Below are 15,817 nucleotides of genomic sequence, written 5' to 3' on the forward strand. Positions count from 1 at the left end.
AATCTGATAAAAGCTGCAATATACTGTGATTGGACTTTGGATGTTATAACTGTGCTAATAGGAAACAACCACCTGATGTATGATATTCTGGGGCATTGTGACAAACTGACCCAGATATGCTTATGTATATGGATACCAGTGATTCGGCATCCCTGCTAACATGAGCCTGACAAGCACCAGTTTAATAATGTGTTGTTGTTTTTTGTTTTTTTAAAGACCCCATTTGACTTTATATTTGTCCCAAAAATTCTATGCCACACCATGAGTGCCATCTGGTGGTGATCTGGGTCTTGCAAAGAACCTCCCCTCAACCAATGATATGTCTGTAATTTGGAACATTAATTAAGAATCCGTAATGAATGATTTTGTAATTGATCACGTGTAAATTTGTATAAAAGATCATGCTCTTTTATACACGAGATCATGAACTCTCCGTTGACCATATTATTGCATAAACAAATATTGGGCGTGGTCATTATCTTTACAATAAAAGATACATTGCATGTTACCATAATCGGAGTAAAAGACAACTTATTTTTCCTTATCACTAGGTTGCCTTGTGGATAATTCAGCCCTGAATTAACCTGTGATGTATCACTTGTATGCAGCAGTTCTAAATGATAGAGTACTTACATGTGAAACAAATTACTATGTCAATAATTGAAATAAATGCATATGCACGCACAATTTGTAATCAAACAAAATCTTTATTTAAAAAAACATACAAATAAGTTAGCAAAAATAAAAAAGATGTCAAACCCACACATTTAATAAAAAAAGATTGTCAAATCATGTTACAGTAAATTGGTCAAACAATATTGCAATTAATAATAAACAACAATTGGCCCCACCGAACAATTAAAAAAACCTTTTATTTCTACAAAAAAACAACACACCCCTTTTAATAAAAATGGCTATGAAAATATATTACAAAACATTCTTATACCAAAAGATGGAATTTATCAGAAGTTTTTTTTCTTTAATATTGTCTAAAATCATTTATATTTTCTTGGTGGTCTATTTATAATGTTCTTAATTTAATTTTAATAAATATGACCTGGATTGAACATTAAATAAAATTATCTATTTTTATTTTAAATTAAGTAGGTGTAATTATATTTAATTTAATAATTTAATTAAATAAGTTTGCCTTTTTAGGGCCACATTAAGGGTCAGTTACTTAAATATGGCACTTAAAGGGATAATGGTTCATTCATAAGAGAGTAATTGATCATCGTATGTCAATATTTGTTGATATTTATTTAATACAGAGTTGTCCAACCCACATCCGTGGGAGGTAGTTAAAGGTGTTGAAAAGTTTCAAGGTATATTACAAAAAGCTTTTTAGTGCTTCAATTAATTCTGTTTCAAAATCATAAAACAATCTGTAACAAACTCTGGTTGCGATCTAACGTCTAATAAACAGGGGGGGGGGGGGGTGGGGGTGGGGGGGAACCCAATGAATGAAACTAAAGTATTTTGGCAGTGTTTCTGATGTGTGTTTAGTAAATGCAGAATACATAGTGAGTAATTTCTAGAGATTAATGTACTTTACTGTATACTGTAAATAGGTAGTTTTGTAAATAATTTGCTTCTCAATCTCTGTCTCTCACCTGTTCTGTTTGCTATGATCCTGTGCTTTGTCCTTTCCCCCCCCTTTTTTTAGAAGGATTACAGTAGTAATTTTTAATAAGGCACTCTAATTTTCAAAGTACTTACAGTAATTTTAGGAGACAATTTATATAACTGGGATTTGTATCCAGTAGGAACAACCAGGGCCAGATTAACAATGGGGTGGATGGAGCAACAGCTCCAGGCCCCCACATAAAAATAGGCCCATCATAAGGGCAGCATGATGATGACCACCCACCAGCTGGCCACATGGTCAGCCATAAATCAAAACTATTAAGATTGCATTTCTAATTTTTGCACAAAATTTTGCTTTTTTTTTTTACATAGTTAGGGAGACATTGGAGCTTATAGTGATGGGGGTGTACATTCCCAGATGGCTCAGGCCACAGCCACAGCACTGATCACACCTCCCCCATTTCTCACAATAGGCCCTTGAATTTTTTCAGCCCCAGGCGCATGTGGCCCTTAATCCGGCCCTGGGAACAACTGCAAGGTGCTAGGTGTCATTATTTCAAATATTCACTGTACTCTACTTAAAAAAGAATGTATATACTTAATATTATTGTATAGCACCACCAATGTACAGTAAACATCACTCTACAAAATGACAAGCTATAAGCATGGGACAAGTGCAGGCTGATGGGCATTTGTGCAGTAGTAATGCAGCTAAACCGGAGCTTCATGGCCCAAAGAGCTTACTTTCTAACTTAATGATTATAAATATACAGTAATTGGCCAGTTAAGTGTCGGACTTCTATATTTATTATCAGAGCTGACAGTATCCAGTTATATCAAAAGTAAGGTTTCAGGAACTGGACACATGAATCCAGCTATGTTTCTGAAATAAGGGCTTTATTGGTTTTTATTTCGACCCTTAAGGACTGGGTTGGACAAGCCAAATTTAGAACTTAATTTTATATTGGTTAAATTGTACTATTCCAATGTCCCTCACTAGGTCACTAAACACTCTGTATCCACTAAACTGAAGGGTACTACAAGACTACACGTCCATTATATCACACTCTAGATGTTCTTTTAGCTTACAGGATGTCCACAACAATATCTGCATTGATTTTTTATGCTACATAGTTAATCAGGTTGAAAACAAGAGAGAGGTCCTCCTACTTCAACCTTTTATGTCTTGTATGCATTGGAATTAGTTCCCAAGATGCTGCTCAGTATAATTTATAGACACGTCTCCAGATGTAATGCTGTCAACGATGGAAGACAATGATGTCATGTCACGTTGCTCAGAGGAATCATCACTTAGAAGATGTTCTAAAGGAGAAAACAGATGGAATTAGATTGAAAGCCTTTAAGAAAATACAGTATACCTTCATGCACTGTCTTAGTTAGTGCTGTAAAACATCAATGTTTTTTTGTTTTTACTAACCATTCATAAGAAACAAAATATATTTCCACCAGAGTGTCAAATATAGTGATTTTATAGTGGAATTTAATTGTAACAATTTCGAAAACTTGTTACTCTTTATATAAGCTACTGTATAAACAGTGGTTTTTTTTGTAGTGGTACTCAGGTGCAAGCAGGGGTACTTGGTGGTCTATTCATGAAGCAGCGAAAAGAGTGGAGAAGTGAGCCAGTGGAGAAATTGCCCATGGCAACCAATCAGTGATATATAACATTTATAAAGTGCATTCTATTAAATTATACATAGCAGCTGATTGGTTGCCATGGCTCACTTCTCTACACTTTTCACTGCTTCATGAATAGACCCCTTAGTACTTTTAGGTGAGTATAGGCACTTTTTTCTGAGGTTTGGCACCTTTTTTCACAGGGAAAAAAAGCGCTGGCTATATCTAATAAGAACACAAACAAATGCATGTCAAAAACACAGTATTGTAGGATTACAGTGTAAAATGTTTTACTGTGTCACTGCATGTGTTCAGAATTGAACATAGACTACAATAACATTTCTAATTTAAAACTCCAGGATTCCGAACAGTTTTGAGTCCAGGCGTCCATAACCTCTTAAACTAGTCCCATCTCCAACACATATTTATATATTTTCAGAATTCTTTCTTCTCACCAAACTGTTAAATAACTCAGGTAAAAACCTTTGCTTAACTAAAAACTCTGATGTCCTGTTAGTTTGAGCACCACCAACACCTGGGTACTCACTAGGCAATGTGCTCTATGAGTGACGTTGCCTAGTGTTTCCCCTCCCAGCCTGGCCAGTCAGCAGCCATGTGTACACACTGAGCGATATGCAAACCATATCGCTGAGTGACATCACGCCGCGGCCAGGCCCTGCATGCAGTTTTTGGACGACAGTCCTAATTGAGCTGCATGCACGGCCAACAGCGAGGGTCGATAATAACCAACGGGGCCGCACATCGCTCATCGGCGGCGGCATACACACTTAGCGATAAATTAAACTACGTCACTCAGGAAGGGTCAAAATGAGCGACATTGTTTCATTTATTGCTAAGTGTGTACCCACTTTTAGTCTGAATTATTCGGATTAATATGTCTGTGACAGTCTGTTGTCTGTGACCAGTGTTTCTAATGTATTAGTTTTGTATAAACAATGGGACTTAAGGTGGGTATACACTAGTAGATATATCTGCAGATCAATTGATCTGCAGATATATCTATGGACGGATCGGGCAGTGTGTTGAGCATACACACTGCCCGATCCGTCGGGGACTAACGTCATGAACTGGGCGGGCGTGTACACCCGCCCGCCCAGTTTAGCTGTCAATCACTGCCGGCCGCCGCAGCATGTGTACGGGCGGTCAGCCAACCGCCGTACAGACACAGCGACGCGCCAATATATCGGTAGATATATTGGCCGTCGGCTGTGCTGCGGGGCCAACGCGATACGTCTGTGAACGACGGAGTTCACAGATGTATCGGCCGTACACACTGGCCGACGGACCCGCGATATATCGGCCGTTCAAGAGAACGGATGATATATTGGCCAGTGTTACCCAGAACATTAACAAGGATGAGTAGGCTAATCACTACAGTATTTATTGGTCTATTTATCATATGAGAATTGCCCTATATTTAAGAAGCACCCAGGCCGGTAATAATGTATATGTATGCATCATGAACATGGCATTGCCTTCTAAGCTGGATGTCCTCCTTTTCCTATCACCTATCTTAACATGCGCATAGGGGACATGCACTGGCCGGCAAAGTAGAAAGTCTATTTTCACCAATGACAGCCAGTCTCACAAGAAAGCTGAGCATCGCGGCAATTGAAGATTTTTTTTTTTTATCATTGTGATAAGGAATAATAGAAAATCTTTTCTAACGGTGCTTCTTGATGCCACTTACAGTAAGAATTTTAAGTAACTTTTGTTACCTTCTATTGGAAATTGACATGAATACATCTTAATTATATCTCATTATGATAAAGTAGGAGGCTAGATATCACAGAAATGTAAGATAATAAAGCCACATTTTTATAGGTAATAAATAAACACCTTCAGTTCATTTATTTGCTACAGTAATCAGGCCCTTTGAAAAAAACTGTATGCCCTTATTGTTGGGTCACTGTGTCCAAGTACAAAGCTGACTATTGTGCTTTGGCTGGCACTTTCTATTAGTGTGTATTAGTGTGCGTTACTGCAAGTATGACCTTCACAAATCATTTATTGGGGGCATGTGATTTTTTTAAACAGTGCATAGAATTTGTAATGCAGAAGCTGAGAGCCTGGAGGGATTTCTGTTCTTATTTAATCCATTAACATAAAGTACATATTTTTGACCTTTGCTGGAAAAACAATTAATTTATACTTTATTTTCTCATGCAGTGCAGACTTTTTATTATCATGGCTTTTTTTTTTTTAAATTAATTCTGTACCTGTTGCAAAAGTGTAAGATTTGTATCCAAATTAGAATACTCCTGTACTAAATACCCTCCCTTCTTAATAGTAGTACTTTGGTAAGATTCCTCTGGGATTCATATCATTATTTAGTAGGGTCCTAATATTCACATATAGCCACACTGTACCTCTGTCAGTTACCTTGGCACTGTGGGGATGTGCCTCTTTGTAGAGTATCTAATACAGGATCAATACGGGATCCCGGCGGTCAGGAGACCGACGCCGGGACCCGACAGCCGGGATCCCTCACTGCGCTCGCCATGCTTTGGTCGCCACAGAGTTCTATGCCCCTCTGGGTGGTGGCGTGGACCACCACCCAAGAGGTGTAACCAGCCTGTGGTCGGGACCGACGGTATTTCAGCTGGAGTTGGGATTCCGGTGTCGGTATCCTGATCGCCGGGATCCCGACAGGCGGTAAATTGACTGCATCCCTCTGTTACACATAAGACATTTTTGGTTCCAGGGCTCTAAATACCTAGATGGCCCCTAGAACAAATTTTTACATAACTTCAATATTGTTTAAACCATATGTAATAGTAATATAATATGATTTTGTCAATCCGTATGTTTTATTTTTATCGGATTTCATGATTTCAGTTATTTTTATTTAATTAATTAATTTAAATTGGGTTATAGAAGCCCTATTTCTCTAACGTCCTAAGTGGATGCTGGGGACTCCGTAAGGACCATGGGGAATAGCGGCTCCGCAGGAGACTGGGCACATCTAAAGAAAGCTTTAGGACTATCTGGTGTGCACTGGCTCCTCCCCCTATGACCCTCCTCCAAGCCTCAGTTAGATCTCTGTGCCCGAACGAGAAGGGTGCACACTAGGGGCTCTCCTGAGCCTCTTAGTGAAAGTTTTAGATTAGGTTTTTTATTTTCAGTGAGACCTGCTGGCAACAGGCTCACTGCATCGAGGGACTAAGGGGAGAAGAAGCGAACTCACCTGCGTGCAGAGTGGATTGGGCTTCTTAGGCTACTGGACATTAGCTCCAGAGGGACGATCACAGGCCCAGCTTGGATGGGTCCCAGAGCCGCGCCGCCGGCCCCCTTACAGAGCCAGAAGGCAGAAGAGGTCCGGAAAATCGGCGGCAGAAGACGTCCTGTCTTCAACAAGGTAGCGCACAGCACTGCAGCTGTGCGCCATTGCTCTCAGCACACTTCACACTTCGGTCACTGAGGGTGCAGGGCGCTGGGGGAAGGCGCCCTGAGACGCAATAAAAACACCTTGGATGGCAAAAAATGCATCACATATAGCTCCTGGGCTATATGGATGCATTTAACCCCTGCCAGAATACATAGAAAAACGGGTGATAAGGCCGCCGATAAGGGGGCGGAGCCTATCTCCTCAGCACACTGGCGCCATTTTCCCTCACAGCTCCGTTGGAGGGAAGCTCCCTGGCTCTCCCCTGCAGTCACTACACTACAGAAAGGGTTAAAAAAGAGAGGGGAGCACTAATTAGGCGCAGTATTAACTATACAGCAGCTATAAGGGGAAAAACACTTATATAAGGTTATCCCTGTATATATATAGCGCTCTGGTGTGTGCTGGCAAACTCTCCCTCTGTCTCCCCAAAGGGCTAGTGGGGTCCTGTCCTCTATCAGAGCATTCCCTGTATGTGTGCTGTATGTCGGTACTTTTGTGTCGACATGTATGAGGAGAAAAATGATGTGGAGACGGAGCAGATTGCCTGTAATAGTGATGTCACCCCCTAGGGGGTCGACACCTGAGTGGATGAACTGTTGGAAGGAATTACGTGACAGTGTCAGCTCTGTATAAAAGACAGTGGTTGACATGAGACAGCCGGCTACTCAGCTTGTGCCTGTCCAGACGTCTCATAGGCCGTCAGGGGCTCTAAAGCGCCCGTTACCTCAGATGGCAGATATAGACGCCGACACAGATACTGACTCCAGTGTCGACGGTGAAGAGACGAATGTGACTTCCAGTAGGGCCACACGTTACATGATTGAGGCAATGAAAAATGTTTTACACATTTCTGATAATACGAGTACCACCAAAAAAAGGGGTATTATGTTCGGTGAGGAAAAACTACCTGTAGTTTTCCTGAATCTGAGAAATTAAATGAGGTGTGTGATGATGCGTGGGTTTCCCCCGATAACAACTGATAATTTCTAAAATGTTATTGGCATTATATCCTTTCCCGCCAGAGGTTAGGGTGCTTTGGGAAACACCCCCTAGGGTGGATAAAGCGCTCACACGCTTGTAAGGGCTCTACCTTCGCCTGAGATGGCCGCCCTTAAGGATCCTGCTGATAGAAAGCAGGAGGGTATCCTAAAAGGTATTTACACACATACTGGTGTTATACTGCGACCAGCAATCGCCTCAGCCTGGATGTGCAGTGCTGGGTTGGCGTGGTCGGATTCCCTGACTGAAAATATTGATACCCTAGATAGGGACAGTATATTTTTGCCTATAGAGCATTTAAAAGATGCATTTCTATATATGCGTGATGCACAGCGGAATATTTGCCGACTGGCATCAAGTCTAAGCGCGTTGTCCATTTCTACCAGTAGAGGGTTATGGACACGACAGTGGTCAGGTGATGCGTATTCCAAACGGCATTTGGAAGTATTGCTTTATTAAGGGGAGGAGTTATTTGGGGTCGGTCTTTCAGACCTGGTGGCCACGGCAACAGCTGGGAATTCCACGTTTGTACCCCAGGTCGCCTCTCAACATGAGAAGACGCCGTATAATCAGGCGCAGTCTTTTCGTGGACAAGGTTCCTCATTTCTGCCCCGTGACAGAGGGAGAGGAAAAAGGCTGCAGAAATCAGCCAGTTCCCAGGAACAGAAACCCTCTCCCGCCTCTGCCAAGCCCTCAGTATACGCTGGGGCTTTACAAGCAGAATCAGGCACGGTGGGGGGGCCCGTCTCAATGAATTTCAGCGCGCAGTGGGCTCACTCGCAAGTAGACCCCTGGATCCTTCAGGTGATATCTCAGGGGTACAAATTAGAATTCGAGACGTCTCCCCCTCGCCGTTTCCTAAAGTCGGCTTTACCGATGTCTCCTTCTGACAGGGAGACAGTTTTGGAAGCCATTCACAAGCTGTATTCCCAGCAGGTGATAATCAAGATACCCCTCCTGCAACAGGGAACGGGGTATTATTCCACACTGTTGTGGTACCGAAGCCGGACGGCTCGGTGAGACCGATTCTAAATCTAAAATCTTTGAACACTTACATACAGAGGTTCAAATTCAAGATTGAGTCACTCAGAGCAGTGATTGCGAACCTGGAAGAAGGGGACTACATGATGTCTCGGGACATCAAGGATGCTTACCTTCATGTCAAAATTTACCCTTCTCACCAAGGGTACCTCAGGTTTATGGTACAGAACTGTCATTATCAGTTCAGACGCTGCCGTATGGATGGTCCACGGCACCCCGGGTCTTTACCAAGGTAATGGTCGAAATGATGATATTCCTTCGAAGGAAGTGAATTTTAGTTATCCCTTACTTGGACAATTCCCTGATAAGGGTAAGATCCAGGGAACAGTTGGAGGTCGGTGTAGCACTATCTCAGGTAGTGTTGCGGCAGCACTATTGGATTCTCAATATTCCAAAATCGCACCTGGTTCCGACGACGTGTCTTCTGTTCCTAGGGATGATCCTGGACACAGTCCAGAAAAAGGTGTTTCTCCCGGAGGAGAAAGCCAGGGAGTTATCCGAGCTAGTCAGGAACCTCCTAAAACCGAGCCAAGTCTCAGTGCATCAATGCACAAGGGTTCTGGGTAAAATGGTGGCTTCCTACGAAGCAATCCCATTCGACAGATTCCACGCACCAGTGGGACCTGCTGGACAAATGGTCCGGGTCGCATCTTCAGATGCATCAGCGGATAACCCTGTCACCAAGGACAAGGGTGTCCCTCCTGTGGTGGTTGCAGAGTGCTCATCTTCTAGAGGGCCGCAGATTAGGCATTCAGGACTGGGTCCTGGTGACCACGGATGCCAGCCTGCGAGGCTGGGGAGCAGTCACACAGGGAAGGAATATCCAGGGCTTATGGTCAAGCCTGGAGACATCACTTCACATAAATATCCTGAAGCTAAGGGACATTTACAATGCTCTAAGCTTAGCAAGACCTCTGCTTCAAGGTCAGCCGGTGTTGATCCAGTCGGACAACATCACGGCAGTCACCCACGTAAACAGACAGGGTGGCACAAGAAGCAGGAGGGCAATGGCAGAAGCTGCAAGGATTCTTCGCTGGGCGGAAAATCATGTGATAGCACTGTCAGCAGTATTCATTCCGGGAGTGGACAACTGGGAAGCAGACTTCCTCAGCACGACCTCCACCCGGGAGAGTGGGGACTTCACCCAGAAGTCTCCCACATGATTAAAAACTCGACAGGTATTGCGCCAGGTCCAGGGACCCTCAGGCAATAAGCTGTAGACGCTCTGGTAACACCGTGGGTGTACCAGTCAGGGTATGTGTTCCCTCCTCTGCCTCTCATACCCAAGGTACTGAGATTGATAAGATGGAGAGGAGTAAGCTCTATATTCGTGGTTCCGGATTGGCCAAGAAGAACTTGGTAACCGGAACTTCAAGAGACGCTCACGGAAGATCCGTGGCCCCTACTTCTAAGAAGGGACCTGCTCCAGCAAGGACCCTGTCTGTTCCAAGACTTACCGCTGCTGTGTTTGACGGCATGGCGGTTGAACGCCGGATCCTGAAGGAAAAAAGGCATTCCGGATGAAGTCATCCCTATCCTGATCAAAGCCAGGAAGGATGTAACCGCAAAAACATTATAACCGCAATTGGCGAAAATATGTTGCGTGGTGAGAGGCCAGTAAGGCCCGACGGAGGAAATTCAACTGGGTCGATTCCTACATTTCCTGCAAACAGGAGTGTCTATGGGCCTGAAATTGGGGTCCATTAAGGTTCAAATTTCGGCCCTGTCAATTTTCTTCCAAAAAAGAACTAGCTTCAGTCTCTGAAGTTCAGACGTTTGTAAAAGGGGTACTGCATATACAGCCTCCTTTTGTGCCTCCAGTGGCACTTTGGGATCTCAATGTAGTTTTGGGTTCCAAAAGTCACATTGGTTTGAACCACTTAAATCTGTGGAGTTAAAATATCTCACATGAAAAGTGGTCATGCTGTTGGCCCTGGCCTGGGCCAGGCGCGTGTCAGAATGGGCGGCTTTATCCTGAAAAAGCCCTTATCTGATTTTCCATTCGGACAGGGCGGAATTGAGGACTCGTCCTCAGTTTCTCCCCAAGGTGGTTTCAGCGTTTCACCTGAACCAACCTATTGGTGGTGCCTGCGGCTACTAGGGACTTGGAGGCCTCCAAGTTGCTAGACGTTGTCAGTGCCCTGAAAATATATGTTTCCAGGACGGCTGGAGTCAGGAAATCTGACTCGCTGTTTATCCTGTATGCACCCAACAAGCTGGGTGCTCCTGCTTCTAAGCACACTATTGCTCGTTGGATTTGTAGTACAATTCAGCTTGCACATTCTGTGGCAGGCCTGCCACAGCCAAAAATCTGTAAATGCCCACTCCACAAGGAAGGTGGGCTCATCTTGGGCGGCTGCCCGAGGGGTCTCGGCTTTACAACTTTGCCGAGCAGCTACTTGGTCAGGAGCAAATACGTTTGTAAAATTCTACAAAATTGATATCCTGGCTGAGGAGGACCTGGAGTTCTCTCATTTGGTGCTGCAGAGTCATCCGCACTCTCCCGCCCGTTTGGGAGCTTTGGTATAATCCCCATGGTCCTTACGGAGTCCCCAGCATCCACTTAGGACGTTAGAGAAAATAAGAATTTACTTACCGATAATTCTATTTCTCATAGTCCGTAGTGGATGCTGGGCGCCCATCCCAAGTGCGGATTGTCTGCAATACTTGTACATAGTTATTGTTACAAAAATCGGGTTATTATTGTTGTGAGCCATCTGTTGAGAGGCTCCTCTGTTATCATGCTGTTAACTGGGTTCAGATCACAGGTTATACGGTGTGATTGGTGTGGCTGGTATGAGTCTTACCCGGGATTCAAAATCCTTCCTTATTGTGTACGCTCGTCCGGGCACAGTATCCTAACTGAGGCTTGGAGGAGGGTCATAGGGGGAGGAGCCAGTGCACACCAGATAGTCCTAAAGCTTTCTTTAGATGTGCCCAGTCTCCTGCGGAGCCGCTATTCCCCATGGTCCTTATGGAGTCCCCAGCATCCACTACGGACTATGAGAAATAGAATTATCGGTAAGTAAATTCTTATTTTTTTTTATCCCATTTTCTTCTTAACCTAAGCATGCTTCTAGATGACTAGTGTCAAGGTATAATGACAATAAGGCAATGTTCTTTAGGCCATGCTTAATTTGCATAGCGATAGCACATTATGTTTTAATTACTGAATATTTTAGAAAAATGTTACCCTTATTGACTTTGTGATATTCTTGTCAGTGACAGTTTCTCTGCATGGGTAGGCTGACAGTACAGTATAGAATGTAATATAATGTAATAGTGATGAGTATGTAATGTAATAATAATAATGTAATAGTGATGGGTATCTTACCAGCATGTAAAGATTAGACATGTACAGGTCACTAATAACTACATGATCATTCCACTTACCACTCTGGTTGCCGCTAAAGTCAGACTCATTCCATTCCGGGCTGCAAGACGAAGAACTTGATCCACATTCACTTGAAACCTAGAAGAATAAAGAATATGACATGTAGAGAAACTGAAATCAAAAATATTTAAAAAAATATTGATAGAATGTAGATAAATTAAGGCAAATTTGTTATAACATAGATAAGTAATTTATACTTATATATTTCAGTAATTTCCATGCAGTAAATCTACATATATAAAAGGCCATGGCCAGTTGTATGTTGCCTGTTCCAGAGTCAGCTCGTCTGACAGCCTGGCCATTCTCCAGCCTGAAGGAAAGACTAAAAATGTAGTTTACCATGAAGTCCTTCAAAATTAAAGTTACATGCATGGAAATACTTGAAATTATGAAGCGAAGCAAGGGTATTCAGCTAGTAGATATTTAATTGCATTTGACGTTTGCAGTAATACCATGTGCAATGTCCCACCATTTCTTTAATGAATATTGATACGGGAGCTCTGATCCGAATAACTGTTATCACAAAAGCTTCCAAATGAAATATAGAAAAAAAAATAAGATTTTACTTACCGATAAATCTATTTCTCGTAGTCCGTAGTGGATGCTGGGGACTCCGTCAGGACCATGGGGATTAGCGGCTCCGCAGGAGACAGGGCACAAAAATAAAGCTTTAGGATCAGGTGGTGTGCACTGGCTCCTCCCCCTATGACCCTCCTCCAAGCCTCAGTTAGGATACTGTGCCCGGACGAGCGTACACAATAAGGAAGGATTTTGAATCCCGGGTAAGACTCATACCAGCCACACCAATCACACCGTACAACTTGTGATCTGAACCCAGTTAACAGTATGACAACGTAGGAGCCTCTGAACAGACGGCTCACAACAATAACAACCCGATTTCTTTGTAACAATAACTATGTACAAGTATTGCAGACAATCCGCACTTTGGATGGGCGCCCAGCATCCACTACGGACTACGAGAAATAGATTTATCGGTAAGTAAAATCTTATTTTCTCTAACGTCCTAGTGGATGCTGGGGACTCCGTCAGGACCATGGGGATTATACCAAAGCTCCCAAACGGGCGGGAGAGTGCGGATGACTCTGCAGCACCGAATGAGAGAACTCCAGGTCCTCTTTAGCCAGGGTATCAAATTTGTAGAATTTTACAAACGTGTTCTCCCCCGACCACGTAGCTGCTCGGCAGAGTTGTAATGCCGAGACCCCTCGGGCAGCCGCCCAGGATGAGCCCACCTTCCTTGTGGAATGGGCCTTGACAGATTTAGGCTGTGGCAGGCCTGCCACAGAATGTGCAAGTTGAATTGTGCTACAAATCCAACGAGCAATCGTCTGCTTAGAAGCAGGAGCACCCAGCTTGTTGGGTGCATACAGTATAAACAGCGAGTCAGATTTTATGACTCCAGCCGTCCTTGAAATATATATTTTCAATGCCCTGACAACGTCCAGCAACTTGGAATCCTCCAAATCGCTAGTAGCCGCAGGCACCACAATAGGCTGGTTCAGGTGAAACGCTGACACCACCTTAGGCAGAAAATGAGGACGCGTCCGCAGTTCTGCCCTGTCCGAATGGAAAATCAGATATGGGCTTTTATACGATAAAGCCGCCAATTCTGACACTCTCCTGGCTGAAGCCAGGGCCAGTAGCATGGTTACTTTCCATGTAAGATATTTCAAATCCGCCGATTTGAGTGGCTCAAACCAATGGGATTTGAGAAAATCCAAAACTACATTAAGGTCCCACGGAGCCACTGGGGGCACAACCGGGGGCTGTATATGTAGTACTCCTTTTACAAAAGTCTGGACTTCAGGAACTGAAGCCAATTCTTTCTGGAAGAAAATCGACAGGGCCGAAATTTGAACCTTAATGGACCCCAACTTGAGGCCCATAGACAATCCTGTTTGCAGGAAATGTAGGAATCGACCCAATTGAAATTCCTCCGTGGGGGCCTTCCTGGCCTCACACCACGCAACATATTTTCTCCAAATGCGGTGATAATGTTGTGCAGTCACCTCCTTCCTGGCTTTTACCAGTGTAGGAATGACCTCTTCCGGAATGCCTTTTTCCCTTAGAATTCGGCGTTCAACCGCCATGCCGTCAAACGCAGCCGCGGTAAGTCTTGGAATAGACACGGTCCCTGCTGAAGCAGGTCCCGTCTTAGAGGTAGAGGCCACGGATCTTCCGTGAGCATCTCCTGAAGTTCCGGGTACCAAGTTCTTCTTGGCCAATCCGGAGCCACGAGTATCGTTCTTACTCCCCTTTGCCGTATAATTCTCAGTACTTTTGGTATGAGAGGCAGAGGAGGAAACACATACACTGACTGGAACACCCACGGCGTTACCAGAGCGTCCACAGCTATTGCCTGAGGGTCTCTTGACCTGGCGCAATACCTGTCCAGTTTTTTGTTGAGGCGAGACGCCATCATGTCCACCTTTGGTTTTTCCCAACGGTTCACAATCATGTGGAAGACTTCTGGATGAAGTCCCCACTCTCCCGGGTGTAGATCGTGTCTGCTGAGGAAGTCTGCTTCCCAGTTGTCCACTCTCGGAATGATCTTCCGCCCAGCGAAGAATCCTTGCAGCTTCTGCCATTGCTCTCCTGCTTCTTGTGCCGCCCTGTCTGTTTACGTGGGTGACTGCCGTGATGTTGTCTGACTGGATCAACACCGGCTGACCCTGAAGCAGGGGTTTTGCCAGGCTTAGAGCATTGTAAATCGCTCTTAGCTCCAGTATATTTATGTGAAGAGACATCTCCAGGTTTGACCATACTCCCTGGAAGTTTCTTCCCTGTGTGACCGCTCCCCAGCCTCTCAGACTGGCATCCGTGGTCACCAGGACCCAGTCCTGTATGCCGAATCTGCGGCCCTCTAACAGATGAGCACTCTGCAACCACCACAGAAGAGACACCCTTGTCCGTGGCGACAAGGTTATCCGCTGATGCATCTGCAGATGCGATCCGGACCATTTGTCCAGCAGATCCCACTGAAAAGTTCGTGCGTGGAATCTGCCGAATGGAATCGCTTCGTAAGAAGCCACCATCTTTCCCAGGACTCTTGTGCATTGATGCACAGACACTTTCCCTGGTTTTAGGAGGTTCCTGACAAGTTCGGATAACTCCTTGGCTTTCTCCTCCGGAAGAAACACCTTTTTCTGAACCGTGTCCAGAATCATTCCCAGGAACAGCAGACGTGTCGTCGGGGTCAATTGAGATTTTGGAAAATTCAGAATCCACCCGTGCTGTTGCAGCACTATTTGGGTTAGTGCTACTACGTCCCCCAGCTGTTCCCTGGACCTTGCCCTTATCAGGAGATCGTCCAAGTAAGGGATAATTAATACGCCTTTTCTTCGTAGAAGAAACATCATTTCGGCCATTACCTTGGTAAAGACCCGAGGTGCCGTGGACAATCCAAACGGCAGCGTCTGAAACTGATAATGACAGTTTTGCACCACGAACCTGAGGTACCCTTGATGTGAAGGGCAAATTGGGACATGCAGGTAAGCATCCTTGATGTCCAGGGACACCATAAAGTCCCCTTCTTCCAGATTCGCTATCACTGCTCTGAGTGACTCCATCTTGAACTTGAATTTTTGTATGTACAGGTTCAAAGATTTCAGATTTAGAATAGGTCTTACCGAGCCGTCCGGCTTCGGTACCACAAATAGTGTGGAATAATACCCCTTTCCCTGTTGTAGGAGGGGTACCTTGACTATCACCTGCTGAGAATACAGCTT

At 44.3% G+C, this 15,817-nt stretch overlaps 1 protein-coding gene across 2 annotated transcripts in view; it reads right to left on the minus strand.

Annotated features, from left to right (window-relative positions):
* Window positions 1-764: 764 nt before the first annotated feature.
* The window catches only part of MYOG (myogenin), a 491,596-nt gene continuing 476,543 nt past the window's right edge, over window positions 765-15,817 (minus strand). The window contains exons 2-3 of one of the 2 annotated variants that reach the window (XM_063955668.1): window positions 12,068-12,146; window positions 765-2,910 (exon numbers count right to left, since the gene is read on the minus strand). In XM_063955668.1, coding sequence (XP_063811738.1) covers window positions 2,789-2,910; window positions 12,068-12,146 — 201 coding nt within the window. In that variant the 3' untranslated portion in view covers window positions 765-2,788. Of the gene's footprint in view, window positions 2,911-12,067; window positions 12,147-15,817 lie in introns of those variants that run through there. The other variant, XM_063955669.1, reaches the window with a different exon arrangement.

Source organism: Pseudophryne corroboree, chromosome 2 (assembly GCF_028390025.1).
Source record: "Pseudophryne corroboree isolate aPseCor3 chromosome 2, aPseCor3.hap2, whole genome shotgun sequence".
NCBI classification, from domain to species: Eukaryota; Metazoa; Chordata; class Amphibia; order Anura; family Myobatrachidae; genus Pseudophryne; species Pseudophryne corroboree.